Source organism: Perognathus longimembris, chromosome 2 (assembly GCF_023159225.1).
Source record: "Perognathus longimembris pacificus isolate PPM17 chromosome 2, ASM2315922v1, whole genome shotgun sequence".
NCBI lineage: Eukaryota > Metazoa > Chordata > Mammalia > Rodentia > Heteromyidae > Perognathus > Perognathus longimembris.
Window position 1 is genome coordinate 84,802,231 of NC_063162.1, and position 18,554 is coordinate 84,820,784.

At 37.4% G+C, this 18,554-nt stretch overlaps 1 protein-coding gene across 2 annotated transcripts in view; it reads right to left on the reverse strand.

Moving 5' to 3' along the window:
• Tax1bp1 (Tax1 binding protein 1) overlaps nucleotides 1-18,554 on the reverse strand; it is a 73,159-nt gene that overhangs the window by 36,744 nt on the left and 17,861 nt on the right. For both annotated transcript variants that reach the window (XM_048339620.1, XM_048339619.1), the window contains exons 3-5: nucleotides 18,343-18,445; nucleotides 10,640-10,827; nucleotides 4,158-4,316 (exon numbers count right to left, since the gene is read on the reverse strand). In XM_048339620.1, coding sequence (XP_048195577.1) covers nucleotides 4,158-4,316; nucleotides 10,640-10,827; nucleotides 18,343-18,445 — 450 coding nt within the window. The remainder of the gene's footprint in view (nucleotides 1-4,157; nucleotides 4,317-10,639; nucleotides 10,828-18,342; nucleotides 18,446-18,554) is intronic.

Sequence of the window (18,554 nt, forward strand, 5' to 3'; positions counted from 1 at the left end):
CACCACATATACAGAAAATGGCCAGAAGTGGCGCTGTGGCTCAAGTGGCAGAGTGCTAGCCTTGAGCAAAAGGAAGCCAGGGACAGTGCTCAGGCCCTGAGTCCAAGGCCCAGGACTGGCCAAAAAAAACACAAAAAAACAAAAAAACAAAAAACAAAGAATAACTTGGTCAAATTCCATTAAAATAAAGTTTATATACCACAAAATACTTTCTACTCATTAAATGACAAAAAAGTCTGCTACAAACAAATGAACTTAAATTTTAGGGTTAACTGCTCCATTTGTAAGGAAATAGAAGGACTTGGAAAAAATTATACTAAGTGAAGTGAAACAGACCCAAAGAAACATGGACTCTATGGTTTCCCTCATAGGCAATAATTAGCACAGGTTTAGGCTAGTCACAGCAGAGGATCACAAGCGCCAAATAGCTATGCCCTTATGAACATATAAGATGATGCTAAATGAAATGAACATGTTATGGAAACCAGTGTTATATCATTGTTGTAATTAGTTTCAACATGCCATGTGAAACCGTAGCGCTTTTTTTGTTGATGATCCATCCTCTTGTATCCCCTTCCTGTGGTTGTACTCATACTATCACTGTATCTCATCAGAGTACCCTGGATACTGTATATACTGGCATTAGAACTAGGGAAGTGAAAAGGAATATCAAAATCAAGAGACAAAGGATAAAAAGACAAACAACTCCAAAAGCAATACTTACAAAACCATTTGGTGTAAACCAGCTGAACAACTCATGGTGGGAGAGAAAGGAAGAGGGAAGGGGGAGGGGAGAAATGAGGGAGGAGGTCACAAATAATACAAGAAATGTACCCATGGTCTTACATATGAAACTGTAATCCCGCTGCACATCAGTTTGACAATAAATAATTTTTCAAAAAAATTTTTGGTTTTATAAGAAAACAACAGATCTGGGGCTGGGAATATGGCCTAGTGGCAAGAATGCTTGCCTCGTATACATGAGGCCCTGGGTTAGATTCCTCAGCACCACATATACATAAAATGGCCAGAAATGGCGCTGTGGATCAAGTGGCAGAGTGCTAGCCTTGAGCAAAAAAGAAGCCAGGGACAGTGCTCAGGCCCTGAGTTCACGGCCTAAGACTGGCCAAAAAAAAACAAAAAAACAACAACAACAACAAAAAAAGAAAACAAAGAACAGATCTGAAGCACTTAACCTTTTGGTTGAACTTGAGAAAAAATGTATTTCTTTTTTGGCAAAGTGCTGGGAATCAAACCTAGTTTCTTTCTTTCTTTTTCTTTTTTTTTTTTTTTCCACCACCACACCCTGCTATGCATATACTGCATTTTTAGAATCCAGGAAAAATACCACAAATGCTATGAACTTCCATTCCTTGTTGACTCATTCACTGGTTTATCATAATGAAAAACAGTAAGACAATAATAGCTGCTTACATTTAGGAAGAACATACTGCGTATTAAGTACTATGCTAGTTCCCTTTCACCCTCTGGCTTGTAACAGAGTAAGAGGAAAGACTGGCTTTCTAAGGAATGGTAAACTATTTGAGATCTTGGTTACTCAAACAGGGTAGGGTTAGGGCCAAGTGAAAGGGGAAGTAGGTGAATGAAGAGAAGAGAGGGAAAATAAAGACAAGAATCCAATGTACGCTCTACAAAAATGAGATTGAGAGATGGGGTATGTAAAGAAGGGATAGGAGAGAATGTTGAAAGGGGATCAAGATCTATTATATTCATAAGCTGTCTTGTTAAATGGCAAGTTCTTTGTACAACTACTTAAATAAAAAAAATTAAAAACAAAAAAAGCATTTTTTCTGATTATGTTTTTAGAATTTATAGGAGTTTACATAATACTTTCTGGATTTGTAGGGATACCATAACTTTGAGATCACTAAATGAAAATACAGAAATTGAACATAAAGATATAAATAAGTGATTCCAAATACATTGTTCATATAATGTAACATTTAGCTTAGTGTCTCAAAACATTTAAAATTAAATTTGATTCATTTGCTAAAAAAAAAAAAAGATGGGGATTCAGCTTTGTAAAACTGCTAAATCTAGGTATTACTAATTTCTCAGGGTAATAACAACAAAATAACAAAGGAGCAAGGCATGACAGGAAACACCTATAATTCCGGTTCATATTGCCAGTTTGAGGCCAACATGGGCTTTATAGTAAATTCCAGGCCAACTTGGGATAAATAGTGAGAATCTGTCTCTAAATATCAAAATGGGAAGACAAAGGATAAAAAAAATGAACCAATGAAACAGCAATACTTACAAAACATATGCTGTAAACCAACTGCACAACTCATGCGGGGGGGAGTAGGAAGAGGGGAAGGTGGGAAAAAATGAGGGAGGAGGTAACAAGTTGGATTAAGAAATGTACACACTGCCTTACATATGAAACTCTAACCCTTCTGTACATCACTTTGACAATAAATAAATTTTTAAAAACACTAACAACGTCAGGCACAGTAGCTCATGTCCATAATCTTAACTACTCAGGAGGCTAAGAAAAATCGAGGTTTAAGGCAAGGCTACACAAAAAGCTTGCAAGATCTCACTACAACAGAAAAGGCTGAGCATGGTAAAGCGCTCTTATCATCCCAACTATGGCAGAAAGGGTAAAGAGCACAGATGTTGTGGTCCAGACTGTCACAAGCAGAAAATAAGACATCGCAAAAATAATCAACTAAAAAAAGAGCTGGAGGCATAGCTCAAGTGGCAGAATATCTAACTAGCAAGTCTAAAACCTTGGGTAGCAACCCAGTACTGGCAAAAAGAAAAGAAAAACAGTGACAACAGCAAGAAAGTTACAAGATATGCATTAGAAATTGAGCTAAGTGGCCTAAGTATTTCTACTTTACTATATGTTGTATTTAGAATACTGACTTTGAAGTTCAAAAACGAGCAGAGTACTGGTACTCAACTAGAAAACGACCTATTTAGGATGTGGAAGTCGAGTATCTCTGTGTGAAGTCCACCTGGGCAGCAAAGTCTGCAAGACTCCATTTCCAATTAACTAGCAAAATACTGAACTAGAAACATGGCTCAACTGATTGTCACCATGATCAAAAAAACCTGAGGGAGAAAAAAAAAACCTAAGTGAAAGCTAAAAGCCTCAGTACAGATATTATTAAAAAAAAGCAAAAATCAAAACTTAGAAGTGGCTCAAAAAAAAAAAGTGAGAAAGAAAAGTGGCTCTAGAACCAAACAGAAATCCCTACTTCCTATAGTTTCCTTTGTGTTCACCAAGAGTAAAATAAAAAAATTTTAAAAAAAAGTAAAATGAGAGATGTCCTTTTTAGAGGGCTGGGGTATGGCCTAGTGGGAAGAGTGCTTGCCTTGTATACATTAAACCCTGGGTTCAATTCCCCAGCACCACATATACAGAAAACAGCCAGAAGTGGCACTGTGGCTCAAGTGGCAGAGTGCTAGCCTTGAGCAAAAAGAAGCCAGGGACAGTGCTCAGGCCCTGAGTCCAAGGCCCAGGACTGGCCAAAAAAAAAAAAAAAGAGAGATCCTTTTTAATAAAAAAGGCTGTTATAGAAACAGAAAACTTTATAGACATTATAAAGAAACATAAAGACAAACTTGAATGATTCTTATCTCTGATTAATCAGCAAAAAGCCAGAACTAGGGGCAGGGCACCAACCATGAGTAAAAAGGCAAGTGTAAGAAGAACAAGAGATCCTGAGTTCCAGCACAGAGCAAGCACAACAATCATCACAAAAATAATAATTTAAAATTTTTATCTAGTATTATATCTAAATTCTGTGGATCCTTTTCTGAAAAGCAATTTTTATTTATTCACCTAGCCCCTTACAGTGTTTATGGTTCCTAATTTATTCCCAATTTAGTCTCTCCTCCAAGTCTATCAAATATTCTAGAATTAGATGTAAAACATTTGGAAATAGTTGTCAAGGACAACTTCATCAAATCTGGGAACAAGAGTCTCAAAGTATTTTAACTATCTTAAAACACAATAGCAGCTGTAGCAAAAGGTTAATAGAAACTGACCTATTCTTGTATAATGTCTCTTTAAATGCTACTTTTTTCCAGTACTTGGTCCTCACATACTTTAATTGGTTGTTCTTTGACTAGGTGGTTTTCTGACAACCCAACTCCAATCAGTTCCATAAGACACAACTAACCTTTTGCTCTGCTTGCAGAGTTTCACATCTTTCTTTCTCCTGGTTAAGTTCTCTTTCCATTCTTCCGACTTGTTCTCGAAGTTGTGTTGTTTCTTTTTCCAGGACAGCAATTAATTTTAATAATTCTTCCTTTTCTTTAAGAGTTTTCTCAATTTTCAACTACAGACAAAAACAAAAAGGCTCCATTTTTTCCTTAGTTGTAAACTAGTACTATAAGTTTAGGTTTCAATTTCAAAAAAAATAAAATTCACAGAAAAAATTATGGTCAACCTAATTCATTATCAGCTTGTTAACCTTCAGTTAGAAAAATTAATAAATCATAAATTTAAAACTCCTTCTGGTTGGCCAAAGGTTAAAATAGTAAACAAAATTATGAAGTAAGTGAAATATATTATGAAGTTGCCTGCTGATCACTTTTCAGATCAGTAGTGAAAGGCATATTAATTTTTATAAGTGACATTATTAGTTTCTCATCCAAAATAAATTGATCTAAGACACTGTCAGGAAAATTGTACCCCATGTGTGTCTATGTGTGTTTTACTGGAGCCTGAATTAAGGGCCAGGAAGCGCTCCCTTAGCTTTTCCAATCAAGGCTTGCTGCCCTAATCACTTTAGTCACACCTCTACTTTTGGTTTTTTAGTGGTTAGCTGGAGATAAGAGTCTCATGTGCCAGGAACTGGTGACTCACACCTCTAATCCTAGCTACTCTAGAGGCTGAGATCTGAAGTTTGCAGTTCAATGCCAGCCCAGACAGAAAAGTCCCGAGCCTCTCATCTCCAATTAACCACTTCAAAAATAGGAAGTGGGGGCTGGGGATATGGCCTAGTGGCGAGAGAGCTTGCCTTGTAAACATGAGGCCCTGGGTTCGATTCCCCAGCACCACATATACAGAAAATGGCCAGAAGTGGCGCTGTGGCTCAAGTGGCAGAGGGCTAGCCTTGAGCAAAAAGGAAGCCAGGGACAGTGCTCAGGCCCTGAGTCCAAGGCCCAGGACTGGCCAAAAAAAAAAAAAAAGAAAAAAAAAATAGGAAGTGGAGCTGTGGCTCAAAGTGGGAGGGCGCTAGCCTTGATCAAAAGAGCTCAGGGACAGTACTTAGACCCGGAGTTCAAGCTCAATGACTGAAAAAAAGACATACATATGTACATATGTACATAATAAAATAAATAAATAAAAAGACCTCACGGGAGGACTTCAGTTTGAAACCAGCTCGGGCAGGGAAGTCCAAGAGACTCTTATCTCTAATAAACTGCTCAGAAAAGGCTGGAAGTGGTGCTGTGGCTCAAGTGGTAGAGTGCCTGCCTTCAGCAAAAGAGGCTTAGGGACAGCACTCCAGTACAGCCAAACACACACACACACACACACACACACACACACACACACTCCCTCTCTCTCTCTCTCTCTCTCTCTGTCTCTCTCTCTCTCTCATTTTTGTTTAAAATACTACCTATAGTTCATGAATACATATGGCCTGCAACTTGCTATCCTGTACAAAATTGGCAATTTGGAACTTGATATGAAATATAAGGTCACATACGTACACCCTGCTTTTGATACAGTTAATATGAAGAGAAGTTTTCTAAAATAAAGTTTAAAATGTTCTTACACACAAAGGAAAAAAAGGCTCACAGACTATTTTTCCTGGGTTGGCTTCAAGTGGTGATTGTCAGATCTTAGCCTCATGAGTAGTAAGGATTATAGGCATGAAGCTACCAGTTTCAGCTCTATATTTTGCTGGTTATTTTCCTATTTTTGCCAGTCCTGGGGCTTGGGACTCAGGGCCTGAGCACTGTCCCTGGGTTCTTGTTGCTCAAAGCTAGCACTCTACCACTTGAGCCACAGCGTCACTTCTGGCTTTTTCTGTGTATGTGGTGCTGAGGAATTGAACCCAGGGTTTCGTGCATGCTAGGCAAGCACTCTACAGCTAAGCCACATTCCCAGCCCTTGCTGGTTATTTTAAAGATCAAATCCAATGAACAATTCTTCTTAGGCTGGCCTTAAACTATTAAATTCCAGATCTTAATCTCCTGAGTTGCTATGATTATAAGAATGAGCACCTGACACGTACCTCTTCTTTTTTCTTTAGAAATGTATTTGTTATTATTAAGGTGCTGCACAGAAAGGTTACCATTTTATAAGTCAGGCAATAAGTACAATTCTTTGTAGACAATGTCACTACCACTTTCTTAACTATCCCCCAGTTTCTCCCTCTCGTCCTTGTCCACAAGTTGTAGAGTTTGTTTCCCACATAGTATATACTGAATACTATGACTACATTTGTTCATTGTACCTCTTCTTGAATGCAGACCTATAAGAAATTTCTACACTGCTAAAAAACTTGCTTATATGTCACATAAGGCCTTCATCTGTAGCATTACTATTAAAAGTTTTGGTTCCTATGTAAACAAATTATAAACAATTGACATTAACAAATAATTTATGTATTATATAATCTATATACAACTGTAAATTATAAACAATTTATCTAATATAGAAACCACCTATATGTAATTTATATACAAATGTATTTTATATACAAGTACATATTTTAATAAATTGCATGTAATTTATATAACTTACAGGTAAACTATATAGATATAGATTTTATACAAACATAATTTTATAATTGTATGTTTACAAATTTCTAAATTTCATATATTTTTATGTGTATATAAATGGCCTCTATTTGGCTAAACCAAAACCACCAACTACATTTTTATTTACATAAAAATTTACTATCATGAACCATTAACAATGTAATCAGTTCCTACTACAACACTAATAATTACTCAGTTCAGAAAAATTTGAGCTCTAAGAAGTTAAAAAAAATTACTAGCAAAGGACCAAAAGTAGTAGTAAACATAATGCTTAATATATATGCGTATATATATATATCCTCCCCCCCACAATAAGTCTCTTTGCTTCTAACCATGGAAGAAGGGAGACTAAGAGAAAAGACTTTGTAAAGGAAACATACATTTGACTTGTAAAATGCTTTTTACAAGGGAAAAAAAACATTTAAAAAAATTTCCCCAATATATCCCAAAGTATGTTTTTCAGTGTTGAGCTGGAGATATGGCTCAGTAACAGCATGCCTGCTTAGCACGCAGAAGGTCTTGTGTTTCATCCCCAGCACCACACACACAAAAAAGTTTCCAGAGTCATCGAATCAAAAAGATTAATAAATCTAAAACGGCTCTTATGAAAGCTGAACAGGTGAAAACTTTCAGAATGATTCCTCTGTCTATACCAACAGACCTAATGAAAATGCCAGGAGAAATACTCACAAAAGGAAAAAGTGTATTTACTCAAGCATTAATCTACTTTTATGCCTTACGTATTTAACAATGATTTGTGGTAGGTTACAATAAATAACATTCAATGAAATCAACAGAAAAGCAAAACCAAGCAAGGAGATAAACCTAAGAGGTTAATAGCACTATTAATTTAGCATTAAATCTGACTTAAAACTTTCTAGAAGATTTAAAGTGAAGATGAGTCTTGACATAGTTTAAGAGAAACAATTAAAAAAAAATTTCCAATGATTTATCTAATTTACAATACAGTACTTGATAAAATGTTAACAATAAGAGCTGAGCATTGGTGGCTCATGCTTGTAATTCTAGCTACTCAAGAGGCAGACATGAGGATCAAGGTTCAAAGCCAGCCTGGGGCACGTAAGTCTATGAGACTCTTACCTCTGATTAACTACCAAAAAGCCAGAAGTAAAGCAAAAATGCACAGAGACAGTACCAGGGACCTGACTTCAAGCCCAGCACAAAGGGGGAAAAAAAGTCACAAAAGTAGGGGCTGGGAATACGGCCTAGTGGCAAGAGTTCTTGCCTCGTATACATGAGGCCCTGGGGTCGATTCCTCAGCACCACATATACAGAATATGGCCAGAAGTGGCGCTGTGGCTCAAGTGGCAGAGTGCTAGCCTTGAGCAAAAAAGAAGCCAGGGACAGTGCTCAGGCCCTAAGTTCACACAGCCTACGACTGCCCCCCCCCAAAAAAAAGTCACAAAAGTATAAGGAAAAAAATGTTTAAAGACGGAATGAGAATACGGCTTGGTGGTAGAGTGCTTGCTTAGCATACATGAAACCCTGGGTTTGATTCCTCAGTACCACATACATAGAAAAAAGCTGGAAGTGGCTCTGTGGCTCAAGTGGTAGAGTACTAGCCTTAAACAGAAGCTCAGGGGTGGTACCCAGGCCCTGAGTTCAAGCCCCAGGACTGGCAAAAAAAGAAAAAAAAGTTTAAAGAATATGTTACATAAAAATGTTACTATATAAATCCAGGCCTGGAAATGTAGCTCAGTGAAGCAATTCCTGCCTAACATGAACCAAATCCTTGGAATCAGCCTTAAGTGGTACAAAAAGTCAAAAATGTATGTACATATAAATCTAATTTGTGCCAATTTGTATTTTTGAAATATTTCAAGTACACAAAATAATTAAAATTTTACTAATTAGAATTTCCATGTTTGATTCATCTCCTGTTATGTATTTATAAATTTTGTTTTTCTTTGCTAAACCATTTGAACCAAAACTGCAGATAATTCACCCTTTAGTATTTCAGAGTGGGCATTTCTTAGCAGTCACCTTTTCAAAACTCCTATTATCATACCTAACAAAACTAAAAATAATTTTATGTCATCCAGGAGATACACCATAGTCAAACATACTAAGCCTTAAATGTTGTTTAAAAGATAGTACCTATTAACTAATCCAGGTTCACAAATTGCAGAATTTCTCAATCACTTTTAGTGGCAATAGACCAGATAACGACAAGGCCAATTTTATTTTATATAGTATTAGATTTTTAAAAAAATCACTGAAGGGGCTGGGGATATGGCCTAGTGGCAAGAGCGCTTGCCTCGTATACATGAGGCCCTGGGTTCGATTCCCCAGCACCACATATACAGAAAACAGCCAGAAGAGGCGCTGTGGCTCAAGTGGCAGAGTGCTAGCTTTGAGCAAAAAGAAGCCAGGGACAATGCTCAGGCCCTGAGTCCAAGCACCAGGACTGGCCAAAAAAAAAAAAAAAAAATCACTGAATACTTTAGTGTGAAAATTTAAAGATTTTTCAAAAGAAAGTCATAAAGTTTTTTGTCATTTATTTCCATAGGGACAGCAATTTAAGAATCAGTTTATAATGTATCTTTTGTATAAAAGGAAGAAGTTAAGGAGATTTGTACTAGTTTTCAGTTTACTTAAAGAAAAAGCACTAGACAGATGGAGGTGTCAAAATGTCCAGTTTTCCAGCTGGAATGACTGAAACCAGGGTGGTCTAACAAGTATTCAAAAATCACAATATTAATGCTAACTTCATTCTTTTCAAGATTAGGGGCTTGTTTTAGCATCTTTGAGGAGGACTCAATCACCAGGCTAAAAACCTTGATCACCAGGCAACTGTCACTACAAAATGTTTTAGTCACCCTATAAAAGTTACATTTCTTTGTTTAAGATAAGAGAGGAATTTTTTCAAAAGAGGAAGAAAAGATATAAGAGAATCAATGGCTAAAAAAAAAAGTTAGTTCCTTCCAACCTTCTAGTTTGATGTTCTTATAAAAGTATTATAGTATAACCTTTCATCTTTTGCTCCTTAGTGTCAGTTCTTCAAGGTTCAAAATGAAAACCAAAGGCATGAAATATTTACATGCTTAAGAAGATCCACCTGACTATTAAGAATGGGCAATAACCTTCATCAAATAAAGTATGGATGTAAATTAACAAAAAATAGTGAACTAATCTAAAAAACTATTTTTCTGATTTTACCATAAAGTAAATGCAATTATATTTAAAATATGCCATTGTTTTTTCAGATATACAGAAAATGTGATCTTAAAATGAAGAAAAAAAGTTATTTTCTCTTTCATGATTCCTACAATTGAAACATAAGACATTATTAGACCAGCCAATGACTCCAAATATTTTATTTCAAAATCTTATTAAATTATGGTTAATCTAGGTTTATTCATATCAGATAAACAAGGAAAACAATCACTTTTAAAAATGTTCAACCTAAGAGATTAAGGATACTTCCTTAATTCACTGTCATATGCTGAGAAAAAGCACTTATTGTGTTGTAAAACAATGTTCACATCCAATTATAGTTAGATTTATTGGCTTATGCTTCCATACCAATCAGCTTCATCCTTTCAGTGTGTACTATTCAACAATCAACAGAGTAGGCCATCATGAAAAAATAACCATTTAGAGTAAGGAAACATAAGAAAAGCTTTAGGTCTAAATTCTCCAGAACTATTCATTGTATCATCTACTGTGTAAAAAATATTTTAGGCCCTGGGGGACAGTCTCTTCCACAAAAGAACCAAGAAAGTAATTCTGACAAAAAGACATTTTTAAGTATTTTTTAAAAGACACTTAAGTTCACTTAAAAGCATTGGACTTTGATAGTTATGCATAACCTGAAAAACTCAAATGCCAGTACCATGAGCTTTAGCTCTCTGTTGGTACCAACCTCAAGAAGGCCAGCTTTTGTGGTCACCACCAACATGTCAGAATTTCCTTCATCTTCCATAGTCAGCAGCTCTTCAACTGGAGAAGAAGCTCGAAATTGGAATGGTGTACTTGCTCCACGAATTTCACCCTTATGGGTAACATAACAGAACTGGTAAAATTCTCCATCATCATTTGGAAGATAGTATCCTAAAAAGCAAACAAAATTATTAAACTTGCCATTATAAAACATTATTCAATTTAATGATATTTCTGCCTTGAATATGTTTTTTTCTCCTAGGGTTCACAATTTTATCTTTCAAACTTAGTCTTCCACCTGCTCATACTATTCATATTTGGGCCTTGTGTGTTTAAATTACTAACAAAGTTTTGCGTGCTCTCTTCTAGATCAATTCAAATTACAAATAACCATGAATATAAACACTAACCACCAGCAAACTTGGGACTAGCATTCATACAATTGCTTAAAAGTCCTGTGTTCCTCCGAGTCTCCTCTAGCAGCTGTGATGAACTCCCTCGTCACTCCCATTCAGCAGGAAGTAGCTAGAACAAAGCTCAGGATGCCCCCATATCCCCACAGTCAGGGAAAATTCACAGAGGGGAACCGAAGGAAAACATCAGCCCACCAATCCAGGCCAACTTGCCCCCAATCCCAAACAGTGGCCACCACCCAGGGTAGGGTCTTGGTGGCCTCCACCACTAAGTTAAATGAATAAAAATGACTAGGAGTTTGGAGAGAAGAAAGACAGGTCACTAGGTGGAACAAAGGGATTTGAGGAGCACTGAACTATTTTTCTGTGTAATCCTGCAGCAGTAAGTATATGTCTATACAGACTTCAAAATCCAAAAACATGGACATCACTGAAAAAAGCCTTACTGTAAACTATGAACACGCAAGTTAATGAAATCAATGTTGTTTTGCTGTTATTTAAGACAGGGTCTCCTATACAACCAAAGCTAATCTCAAATTCATGATCCTGCCACTCCACAAGTGCTGGATACATACTATCACAGCTAAGTCAATAATGGTTCACAGACTGCGCACAGAGCACACTTGTTGTTGTTGTTGTTTTGCCAGTCCTTGGCCTTGAACTCAGGGCCTGAGCACTTTCCCTGGCTTCTTTTTACTCAAGGTTAGCACTCTACCACTTGAGCCACAGCACCACTTCTGGCCTTTTCTGTATATGTGGTGCTGAGGAATCGAACCCAGGGCTTCATGTATTTGAGGCAAGCACTCTTGCCACTAGGCCATATTCCCAGCCCCACAGAGCACACTTGTAATCATTGCTATATTCAGGAGGGACAGAGATGGGGAGGGGTGGCACTTCAAGACCAGCTGAGGCAAAAAAAAAAGCAAATTTCCTCCATCTAAACCAACAAGAGGGCTGGGAATATGGCCTAGTGGCAAGAGTGCTTGCCTTGTAAACCAACAAGATTGGCATGGTGGCAAGCATCTGTGGGCTCAGCTATGTAGGAAACTATAGATAGGAAAAATGAAGTCATAGGCTTGCCCTGGACAAAACAGTAACTAAAGCAAAAAGGATTAGGGCTTAGTTCAAATGGTAAAGTACCTCCATGAAAAGTGACAATATTGCCAAAAAAATAAAAATAAACATTACTCTGTTTTGTAACAAATATTATATTTAATGAAAAGATGCTAGAGGGGTTAGGGTAAGGGGTTATGAAGGACCTGTACTTTTCAATTTTTTTTCTATAAATCTCAAACTGCTCTAACAAGAATTCTTTAAATTTAGAAGAAAAGCCATCTGACGCTAGTTATTTAGAAGTCTGCTTTGAATATGTCACCAAGATCCAACTAAGATATGGACTGATATAAAGTAGTACAGTACATTATAATTCAGATAAGATCATACTGAAAGTATTTTTTTTATTATCTACTACACCAGTGTTCCCCACAGGTCTTTCATATATCAGATTCACCTGTTGACCTTCTAAAAATTCCAAACCACAGACAAATTAAGTCACAATCTTTGGAGATGAATCTTACATATCTATATAACTTAAAAAACCCAAAGAACAGTTGTTTGAAAATCACAATATGGAAGCTATATACACTGCTGTAAATTATTGTACACTTTAAAACAGGTTAATGCTCTTAAGACTGCCAATATTCCACCTTTATTTGTACTAACACCTAATTAAAATTTTAGGGTTGGGATCTAGCCTAACAATACAGCACTTGCCCATCATTTGGGGTTCAGTACCCAGCACCAAAAAGAGAAAAGAAAAATTACCATTTCCTTTAATTATCAATGTAGGCAACAAGTGATAAAGTATTCCCATTCTCTGTAATTTTTGCCACTAATAGGAATCATAAATTACATGTAATCTATTTTTTTCACATATACATTATTATAACATTATAATTTTTACAGGCATCTCAGTGTTACCTTACTTTAAATTATGGCATTTATTACATCTGCCAGTATATCTTAACACACAAGTTCTTAAGGACTATATTAACACATTGCAGTTTTTTTCCTACAGTATTTTAATTTTAATAACTATTTGGATAGAATCACTTTTCTTGGCAATGCTATGCATTTTGTTTCATCTACACTAAAATGTTCAGAAACAGTAGTCATAAACTTCTCTGGACAAAAAAGAAGTCCTGGCATATACAAGCTTAAAAATATTTAATAACCCACAGTCAAGTGCAATCACTGCAAAATTCCGTAACAGTTCTATGAATAAGACATTTTTCTCCAATTTTTAAAATTATGATTAACAAATGGAATATGAAATCAACTATTTTAACAATTTAAATTATAGAGCTGGCTGTTGAATACATTTAATTTACATTGTTGTACAACCACTGCCAACATCAGTGTTCACCTTGCAAAACTGAATTTCTCATCGCATTAAATAATAACTCCATTACTTCTCTCTTTCCATAGGCCCTTGCAACCACTATTTTACTTTCTATTAGTTTTTTTCTACTCAAAATAATTTATATAAATAAAATCTTGTCTTTTGGGGGGCTGGTTGTTTTGACTTAGCATAAAGTCCTAAAGATTCATCCATGTAGTGGCATATGAAAAAAATCACTTAACTAAAAGTATCTTTTGAAGTCTTTATGTACCAGGTGTCAGTGGCTCATAACTAATTATACCAATTTAGGAGGCTGAGATAAAGAAAACCTACCCATAAAGCTTACCAAGACCCTTCTCAACCCACAACTAGGCAGAGTGGCATGCACCTGACATCTACATCAGAGACTAAGATTGGGAAGATCATGGTTCCACATCAGCCCAGGCAGAAATGTCTTCAAGTTTCAATTGCTTCTGCAACAGCCCTACCCTTCCTCCTCATTTTGCCTTTCATTACCCTTTTTAATTATCACTGTAATTATCTAATTTGTTTGCTTGTGTTTGTATTGTTTATTCCCTCCTACTAATGACAGATGACAAGTTCCTTTCTCCTTTCCTTTCTAAACCTTCCCTAAATTTTTTAATTTGAATGCTCAAGTCTTTGGAGGCAGGTGTGAGGAACACACCTGCAATCCCAGCACTGAGGATTCTGAGGGAAGACTTGGCCAAGAGTCTATCCTGAGGACTACCCTGCCTCAAAAGACCAATAATAATAATAACAGCAACAAATAGTAACAATAAATTTTCAACTCTTAAAAAAAAAAAGATTCATTTGGTCTTTAACTTCCATTTCCTTCATAGGAAACAAGAAATGTTTCTTGTCGGGCACTAGTGGCTCATGCTAGTAATTGTAGCTACTCGGGAGGTTGAGATCTAAGGTTTGAAGCCAGCCTAAGCAGAAAAGTACCAGTGAGCCTCTTATCTCCAATTAACCAAAGACTGGAAGTGGTGCTGTGGCACAAGTGAGCGCGCTAGCCTTGAGCACAAAGAGGCAAAGGGAGAGCACCCAGGCCATCAGTTAGTTCAAGCCCTACAACAGACAAAAAGAGAAATGTAGGTGGGCACTAGTATCATGCCTGTAATCCTAGCTACTCAGGAGGCTGAGATCTGGGGATCGGTGTTCAAAGCCAGCCCAGGCAAGAAGGCTGTGAGACTCTCATCTCCAATTAGCCACCAGAAAACTGGCAGAAGTGCTGTGGTTCAAAGTGGTAGAGCACTAGCACTGAAAGAGCTGAAAGAGCTCAGGAACAGCACCCAGGTCCAGAGTTCAAGCCCTACAAGGGACCAAAAGGAGAGAGAGAAACAATGTTTCACTTTTTATTTTTCCTTACTTTAACCCTGTTACACAAAAACAAATCATTGGGATTGGGAATATGGCCCAGTGGCAAGAGTACTTGCCTCGTAGCCTGAAGCCCTGGGTTCAATTCCCCAGCACCACATATATAGAAAATGGCCAGAAGTGGCGCTGTGGCTCAAGTGGCAGAGTGCTAGCCTTCAGCAAGAAGCTAGGGACAATGCTCAGGCCCTGAGTCTAAGGCCCAGGACTGGTCAAGAAAGAAAGAAAAAGAAAGAAAGAAAGAAAGAAAGAAAGAATTTGCTAAAACTCTGATCTCATGAGACTTTTTGTTAAACACCCTGAAATTCTTTTCACATATGGATCTCAAGGATCTAGGGTTTTATATGATTAGGTGGAGGTAGCCTTATCCATCCATTAGTGACAGAAAATAGTGAGCCTGAGCCAGGAAATGAATTTCACAAGGTACAAAGAAATGTGTTTAGCTTTGGAATCTATCTCTAAATCTTTTAGCCATAGTGGAAGCTTTCTGTCTCCTCGCCCACTGGCTACTTAAGGGAGGACAACAGAGGCAGGGATAAACACAGAAAAACGGAAAAGGAAAAAATGTTCTGCTCTGCCCATTCCATGGCACAAATCAGTTTTCTCAGCCTTCCGAGTAACTGAAAATAGGGTCCTATGACCCTAAGTGAGATCAGTCAATTGGGACTTTGAATGGCATATGGTTGGTTATTAGAGGTACTTGTCTGGCCTGACTTTCCTGGATTTGTTCTACCTAATGCCAACCCCTTAAGTCTGCTTAAAGACCTTACTAACAATTCTCCCCCATTAAGTGTTGCTTGGAAGATGGGTCATTTTTCCTCTTATGGACATGTGAAGACTATGGGAAAGAACAGAGATCATGTTGAGGTTGTTATGGGCAGCAGCCCAGGACCAGCCTATCTCCCCTCAGTTTTGTCCCACAAAATTGAGCTCACTGGTTCCTAGGGAGTCAGATGCTAAGGCAAGCAACTGGGCAGCAGTCTGCTGACTGGAGCATTTGTTAGAGGGAATTGAAAGATTGGAATTTTCTTGTCTGAATTCCTTCTATCTCCTACAAATGCCCAAGTACACTGGTATTCTGTGGTATGCCATTAGCAAAGAGACAGGAGGGCAGACCCCTCTTTGAGTTGAATAAGGCATTTGCTTCTTTTTTTTGGAGGGGGGGGTTGGGGGTGACTATGAAGTGCTCTTTTCCTGCCTGACACGCACTCTGATTTCAGAAATAGGGCTCCTCAAGGTTATTTACTGAGTTTAAAGAGGTGAGTTTCAAAGGTGATAGATAATTGACTCTTAGCCTGCCTAGGAAGTTCAGAAAGCTCCATCAATAAAAGGACTGGGAAGATGCAATAATAAAGAGTGGAACACACCCAGTACAGGATCACTGCATAAATTTTTATACCTTCCAGTACAAAAACAATCTGTCTTTAAGACTACTAGACTAGGGGCTGGGGATATAACCCAGTGGCAAGAGTGCCTGCCTCGGATACACGAGGCCCTAGGTTCGATTCCCCAGCACCACATATGCAGAAAACGGCCAGAAGTGGCGCTGTGGCTCAAGTGGCAGAGTGCTAGCCTTGAGCGGGAAGAAGCCAGGGACAGTGCTCAGGCCCTGAGTCCAAGGCCCAGGACTGGCCAAAAAAAAAAAAAAAAAAAAAAAGACTACTTGACTAAACTAGGAGTTCATACTAAAGAAACTCAGAGAGGTAATTTCCTCAGTCCTCCACCCCCAAAGAATCATAATAGCTATACATCCCTTGTTTTCTTCCTTTATCTTTCTTTTGAGGCACAAAGAAAGCAAAATTGGAAACTGTTAGTATTTGGAGCAATCTGTTAGTTTAAAGAACCCAGAAGGGCTGGGGATATGGCCTAGTGGCGAGAGAGCTTGCCTCGTATACATGAGGCCCTGGGTTCGATTCCCCAGCACCACATATACAGAAAACGGCCAGAAGTGGCACTGTGGCTCAAGTGGCAGAGTGCTAGCCTTGAGCAAAAAGGAAGCCAGGGACAGTGCTCAGGCCCTGAGTCCAAGGCCCAGGACTGGCCAAAAAAAATTAAAATTAAAATTAAAAAAGAACCCAGAAGTCAGGCACCAGTGTGGCTCACACCTATAATCCTAGCTACTCAGAAGGCTGAGATCTGAGGATTATGGTTCAAAGCCAGACCAAGAAAGTCTGCAAGACTCTTAACGCCAATTAACCACCAAAATACCAGAAGTGGCACTGTGACTCAAAGTGGTAGAGCACTAGCCTTGAGTTGAAGATCTCAGGGACAGCCTCCAAGCCCCAGAGCTCAAGCCCCATGACCGCAAAAAAAAAAAAAAAAAAGAACTCAGAATTTAAAGCTCAGGAATTAAGAAAAAGGAAATTTATTATTACAATACAACTTCAGTATAAGTTGGGTAACAGAAAACCTGGCCTGTAAATAAGAGCTACATTTTTTTTAAAGTTACCCTATAGCTTTTTCTGATGACAGAAATGTCACACTGCAAACAAACAGAAGAACTCTGAACAACTCTGATGCTTTTCCAAGAACCCTGGGAAATTTTTAGGTGGACTTAAAGTTATAACTACTATTTTTCACCTAACCTGAATGGCTTACATGTTCTATTCTGTCTGTTGCATTCCTGAAGACAAGCTTAACATTTGGAGAACAGCTTGGGCCTATGCTGAGTTCAAAGTCCAAAACCATTAAAACAACAACAACAAACTATATACAATGCTAAACTAGGAATCAATTTTCTATTATATTTATAGCCATTGTACACAAGAACCATCACAAGAAAGATCTAGTATACCTACTCTAAATCCTGTTAATTACCTTTGTGGTTTTCATCAAATCATTTTCTCCCCTCTAATTTGCTACATTTGTTTTCTTTCTTTAAAAATATCCATTTCTCAGTTAAACTTATTTAATAAATACATAAAAACAAAAAACTATACATACTAATAGGGTACATAAGGTTTAGTAAACAAGTACCCACTGTGTAATCATATTAAATATATCCCGCTCCTCAAAGTTCATCGCTTCTTTATGGCTAAAACATTGAAAATCATCTTTCTAGTTTTGAGACATACAACACTCAATTGTGATCTATAATCACCCTACTACATTATAATATTAGCACTACAGAACTTTTTACTCCTACCTAACTTCAACTTAGGACCCAGTGAATAACCTTTCCCCATGTGCCTCTCCCCTGATAATAGTATTATTTTCTCATTTGAATAAAAAAGTTACCAAAAGTAAGGATACAGAGAAAGAAACACACTCCCTCTTTAATGAAAGTTAAAACAAATTCTATATGTCTGTTAAAATTTCATGTGGGCCTGATATTTACATTCTTTGGACTTGATCAACAAGAACACTAACTTTGGTATCCAAAGTTAATGATTTGCCTATGCATATCATTGTGAATGAGTGAGCATTGTAATGGCAAGAGAATTAATTTTATCAGGTTCTACAGTTTTCCACCCTTACCTTGAAATGCTAGTACACAATTGACTGTAGATCCTTCTACATAATGTTCAGGCATAGGGGACCATAAAAATGTGTAATAATCACGAGCAGTACTCCATCCCACCTAAAAAAGAATAACAACAAAAGTAGGGAATAAGCCAGGCATTGTAGTTCTTACTTTACATTATGGCAAGTATCAGCGCCAGGCATGGTGGTTCATGCCTGTAATCCTA